The sequence below is a fragment of the Lolium perenne genome, chromosome 2 (assembly GCF_019359855.2).
Source record: "Lolium perenne isolate Kyuss_39 chromosome 2, Kyuss_2.0, whole genome shotgun sequence".
Classification (NCBI taxonomy): domain Eukaryota; kingdom Viridiplantae; phylum Streptophyta; class Magnoliopsida; order Poales; family Poaceae; genus Lolium; species Lolium perenne.
The window spans coordinates 72,907,873-72,913,855 of NC_067245.2; the positions used below are offsets into that span (position 1 = coordinate 72,907,873).

Sequence of the window (5,983 nt, forward strand, 5' to 3'; positions counted from 1 at the left end):
ACAACTGTCATTCTTAGTATAATATGCTTGTCCCAAAATGTGATTAACTGTGGTATAACTTTGATGCTTTTATCTTTGATAATCTCTACTTCCAGTCTTTCCATGAACTTCAAAGGTGCCCGGGCATTTATGTTTTGCTGTACAAATACGGGCAAGCAAGATACCATTTTATCATATCTTTTTATGAACATTGCAATCTTGCTGATAGACATGATTCATGATGCTTATTATTAATTTGTTGGTACCTTTTCCATGATTGACATAGCTATTAGATGACTTTATTTGCATGTATCTTATTATGAATTGCCTAAGTAATTGTCCATATCATGAGAATATTTACATCATATGAATAAATGTGTTCGTGAAAGTTCTTTTATCGCACTCAGTTGTTAACTGAATTGCTTGAGGACAAGCAATAAGCTAAGCTTGGGGGGAGTTGATACGTCCAAAACGTATCTACTTTCCAGAACACTTTTGCTATTGTTTTGCCTCTAATTTATGTATTTTGGATACAACTAACACGGACTAACGCTGTTTTCAGCAGAATTGCCCTGGTGTCTCGTTTTTGTGCAGAGACTCAACTTTCAGAAAAATCTCGGGATTAATTCCAATGGGCCTATTTTCACAGAAGATGGACGGAGCCAGAAGACCAGAAGGAGGGGGGCCACGAGGCGCCCACCCCACCAGGCGGCGCGGCAGGCCCCTGGGCCGCGCCGGCCTATGGTGGCGGCGCCTCGGCCAGCCTCTGACGCCCCCCTTTCGACTACTTAAGGGTTTCGACCTAAAAACGCACGGGGGTTAGACGAAATCGCCAGAAGACATCCAGAACACCGCCGCCATCGCGAAACTCCGTCTCGGGACCAGAAACTCCGTTCTGGCACTCCGTCGGGAGGGGGAATTGGAGGAGATCATCGCCATCATCACCACCGACGCCTCTCCATCGACCAACCATGTTTTCCCCATCCATGTGTGAGTAATTCCCCCGCTGTAGGCTGAAGGGGATGGTAGGGATTGGATGAGATTGGTCATGTAATAGCATAAGATTGTTAGGGCATAGTGCCTAGTGTCCGTAACTGGTACTTTTATGATATTGTTGCAACTTGTTATGCTTAATGCTTGTCACTAGGGCCCGAGTGCCATGATCTCAGATCTGAACATGTTATTGTTTCATGATGATATTCATTGTTTTATGATCTTACCTGCAAGTTGTATACACATATTGCTGTCCGGAACCCGAGGCCCCAAAGTGATGGAAATTGGGACAACCGGAGGGGAAGGCGGTGATGTGAGGATCACATGTGTTCACGGAGTGTTAATGCTTTGCTCCGGTGCTCTATTAAAAGGAGTACCTTAATTTCCAGTAGATTTCCTAGAGGCCCGGCTGCCACCGGCTGGTAGGACAAAAGATGCTGTGCAAGTTTCTCATTGCGAACATGTACGACAATATATGGAACACATGCCTATGGATTATTTAGTACTTGGATACTGTTTTATTACTATCTGCAAATGCCCTACTTTGATTGTTACATGATTTCTCTCATCCATGCAACGCCCGTTCATCCATCCCTGTGCCTACAATATTTTAATCCTGCTGTTTACTATAATCACTACTGTTGTCTTTGTTACACCGCTGCTGATATTTCACTACTGCTACTGCTATAAAACTGTTACTACTGATAAACTCTTGCGAGCAAGTCTGTTTCCAGGTGCAGCTGAATTGACAACTCCGCTGTTAAGGCTTACAAATATTCTTTGGCTCCCCTTGTGTCGAATCAATAAATTAGGTTTACTTCACGAAGACTGTTGCGATCCCCTATACTTGTGGGTCATCAATCCACATTGAAGATTACACCATTAAATATAAAGTATATATTGAAGATGAATCCGCCGATATCATAGAGGATGAATCCATCGACCCGAAAAAAATAAATCTAGTAATATTCATAGATGATAATTCCACTGACCCGGAAATGCGTCGGGTAGTATTATATTAGAGGAAACCAATGATAACCAGAAGAAGAAAAATTCAGTAAGCCGAAAAAGATAAATTCATGGAGCCGAAAAAGATAATCCACTAAGACGAAGAAGATAATCAATGATCCGAAGAAGAAAAATTTATTTATCGGGTGCGACGGAGTTGTTGTTGAAGCAGATCATGCGGCAGACGTAGTAGATCGGCGAGTCCATGCGAAGTTTTAGCCGAAAGTAGTTGATGAAGTGACACGATCGATACGGCGGGTCCACGATGGGTAAGCCCCCGGGCGTGTAGAGCGCGCGACGGCGAGATAGTCAGAGCTTATTCGATCTGTTGTGTTAATAAAGCGCAAAAATCTACGCGCAAATAATAGTACGAGCCGAAAAAATGTTTCGCTGAAAAAAATTACGAGTAGTAACTAATTGAAAATATAGCACCTGATGATCTTTGTGTCGGATGAGGAATTCGTGACGATGAATTCGTGGGTCCGTTGGGAGAATTTCATAGTGACTTGACGATCCATGAATCAACGGATAAGACGCCGCCAAGCAACTCCGGAATATTCAATCCGGTCTCGTTCATGATGTAGTTCTTTGAACAAAGTACTCATGCCAAAAGAACAATCAAACCGGTTAGATCTAAACAAAATATAGCTAGACAATGGAAGAAATATGAGGTTGTATAGAAAAAGTTCATCAAATACGATCGTCGCGCAGTCATAGTTTCTTCAGAGCAGTCAAAAGCGGATCATAGTTTGTTGCATTGGACCAAGCAATCATAGAACGGACTCATCAAGTATGAACGTTGTAGACGCCTACAGTTGTAGCAGGGCCAGCGCGGCCGGCCGGTATTGCTACTCCGCAAATCTCACGAATCAGATTTTTCTGCCCGCAAATCTCACGTACGGCTGTACGCGGTCCTGGCTTGACGTTTTTCTGCCTGATTGTTGCGCCGCTGCATCCGTAGATGTGATCCGACTCGCAAGATTGGATTTTGGTTTTTCTGATCTTCGATTCTCGTTGATGACGTTAATGATGAAATGCAAACAAAGTCTAAACTAAAATCCGCAATTGTATCCTTAACGCTTTTCTTGTTCCCCCAGATCTCTGGGTTCCAAAACATGCCTAACAAATTGAAAAAAGAGAGTAAAAACTAAACAAAAGGCTTGCTCCTAAACTTAGGCTTCACACTAAATGTGGAGAAGCTAATTGCATAATGCGTTCATTTAGATAACTCCCAGGCTAACACCACACCTGTGACCATTGAAAACAAAAAAAAATCTTAATTCACTGACAACATAAGAGTATCCGATGGTTATTGCGGGAGTGAGTTTGTGCTTGGAACTCCCAGGCTTCTGCTTGGAAATCCCCATATTCCACTTCACCCAAATAAATAAAACGAAAATTCTTGTGCCGGTGTGAAAAGCATCTCATGTCACAACAAAGAAAGCTCCCATTGTTCACAACGAATAGGCAATCAAGCGATAATGCACAAATTTCCGGAAGAAAGGGCCGTGGCTGATTGGCACACACAACTCGACATCAACATCATCACATGTTTACTTTAATAAAATCAGGCACCAGTACAAGCAATTCATTTGCGATTTGCGAATGGGTCACATGAAAAAGCCGGCTTTCAAGATACAGCTCCGCATTGGATAACATATAAACATGCTGTCCACCTCACATTTAGAAAGAAAGAACAAATTGACGGAAAATGACACTGCTGGTAGTATTCTCTCGCACAATGACACGACGAAAAGAAACAACAAAGTTCATCATAGTAATAAAACAATTCCCATACCCCAGCTTACTTAATTAAGTTTGACTTGTACGATTGTAAAAGATACTAGGCATCGCTCAGAGTTGGGCTCTTGCCGGTTCTCCTTACCGAACCAGGTTGCACATTCCGGGGCGCGTCCGGCACCAAAGCGGCTGGATGGGCTCCGCCCGGACCCCTCTCCCCACCATGCGGTGCCTCCAGTCGTTGAGCCTGTCCGTCGCCTCCGCGTAGCGCTTCTCGCCGGCCGCGTCGCGGTTGCCGGACCAGAGCGCCTCCGCCATGGCGGACGCGCGCGGCCAGAGCCTGGCGTCGAGGACCGTGGCGTCGGCCTGCTCCGTCCAGAGCGCGACCTCGCCGCCGATCACGAGCTTAGCCTCCTGGGCGGTGAGCCCGTAGGTGATGTCGTAGTCGTAGACCCGCTGCCAGGTCTTGAAGGGCCCGCACCAAGACCCTCCCTGGGTGTCGTAGTCGCTGCGCTGGTCGTCGTAGACACTGTTGTTCCCGACGAAGTCGCCGTGGCCGCAGTCGAGGTAGTAGAAGGTGGCGGAGGAGACGATGGCGCGGTACCCGGCCTGCACGATGAGCTTGGTGTTGTTGGACCCGTTGTTCCAGGTCTGCAGGATGGTGGTGGCCGGCGGGATGAGCGACGCGCTCACGTTGACGGCGGCGTCCAGCAGCACGTCCTCCCAGAACACGACGGTGCGGTTCTTGGACACCACGTGCGGGTGGACCGCGCGGACGTAGCGCTCCAGGAGCTGGCTGAGGGTGCCGCCGTTGTCGATGTCGGCCTGGATGGAGGGGTCCGTCTGCCAGCAGCCCGGGGTGACCTCGTCGGCGCCGGCGTGGTAGAAGCCGTCCGGGAAGAGGGAGGTGATGTCGTTGATCACGTTGGCCACCACCTCGTACGTCTTCGACTTGAGCGGGTTCAGCTGGCCGGACCCTGGCTCGGCCGCGAGCCTGGTGCCCCAGTCGTTTGCGTCGGGCAGCCAGAACTTGCCCGCGCATGACACCGCCTCCGGGTAAGCGCCGGCCCACGACGCCGTGTGACCTAATGAAAAGGAGATTAGTTCATTAGCTAACTGGGCCTTGTGTTAGCACATGGCTTACAAGGCCAGAACGGAAACAGATCAGGCATGTCACTGCGCTTACCCGGCCCGTCTATCTCCGGCACCACGCGGACGCCGCGGCTCATGGCGAACTCCACGATGCGCGTCACGTCCTCGACGGTGTACCTCATGTCCTCGCCGTACGCTCCCATCTCCGCAAGCCGCGGCTCGGAGGGAAGCTCGATGGGGAACGACTGCGAGTCGGTGATGTGCCAGTGGAACACGTTCATCTTGTTCCACGCCATGGCGTCGATCGTCCGGAGGATGTCCAGGACGGGGAAGTAGGTCCTCCCGGTGTCGAGCATCAGGCCACGGTGCTGGTACAGAGGCCGGTCCTCCACCCGCACGCCGGCGGCCACCAGCAGCTTCCCGCTGGCACTCCTCCACGACAGCTGTGAGAAGGTCTCTAGCCCGTGCATGGCGCCCCACGCCGTGGCCGCCGTGACGGTGGCCGCGCCCGTGGGGAGGATCTCCAGCACGTAGGACTCGTCCACGCCGTCCTGGAGCGAGGCGGACAGGTCGGACACGAACAGGGTCAGACTCTGGAGCGAGTCCCCCGTGGCGGTGACATTCACCGCCGGCCGGACGATGGGCCGGTACCGCTCGGTGAAGAGCATCGCGGTGTAGCGCTGCGTGGCCAGGACGAGGTACGGGTTGTTCCCGGACGGCCCGACGATGCGGAACGACGACGACACCGGCATGGCCATGAGAGGCTCTGCCCACGACATGGACGTCGGCTTGGGCCAGACATTGACGGGGAAGGACGACGACGATTCCTGGGCGCGCGACAGGAGGGGCGAGCTCAGCAAGGACAGGAGCAGGAGGGCGAGAAAGCCATTCCTCGCCGCCATTTCGCGCTTTGGCTTGAGCTCGATCCCTCTGTTGTTTCCAGTGCAGTGTATGATTGGTAGATGCTCTGATGCATTCATCTATGTGCCATTCGATTTATATAAAGGTCTGGTTCTGCAATGTGATCGACGCCAATGCTTGGCGTGTTGTATCATATACGCGCTTATAACAAGACTCCAAGTGGCTCTTTCAGGACGCCTTGGCTCTACCGTTCGTCTGTTTTCTGAAAGCTCCGGCGTCGTGGTGTTTCATTACTCCATATGATAAGATG

At 50.2% G+C, this 5,983-nt stretch overlaps 1 protein-coding gene across 1 annotated transcript; it reads right to left on the bottom strand.

Moving 5' to 3' along the window:
• Window positions 1–3,534: 3,534 nt before the first annotated feature.
• On the bottom strand, window positions 3,535–5,778 carry LOC127330069 (beta-hexosaminidase 2). Its single transcript, XM_051356418.2, has 2 exons — window positions 4,907–5,778; window positions 3,535–4,805 (listed from the first exon to the last, which is right to left on the bottom strand). The coding sequence occupies exons 1-2, from the start codon at window positions 5,712–5,714 to the stop codon at window positions 3,862–3,864; spliced, it is 1,752 nt and encodes a 583-aa protein (XP_051212378.1). The 5' UTR covers window positions 5,715–5,778; the 3' UTR covers window positions 3,535–3,861.
• Between the last annotated feature and the right edge of the window lie 205 nt (window positions 5,779–5,983).

Excerpts from the sequence above, each read along its gene's own strand:
- LOC127330069 (XM_051356418.2), bottom strand. The coding sequence starts at position 5,714 with ATGGCGGCGAGGAATGGCTTTCTCGCCCTCCTGCTCCTGTCCTTGCTG. Across the intron at positions 4,806-4,906 it reads GCCGGAGATAGACGGGCCGG|GTCACACGGCGTCGTGGGCC; the intron begins GTAAGCGCAGTG and ends CCTTTTCATTAG.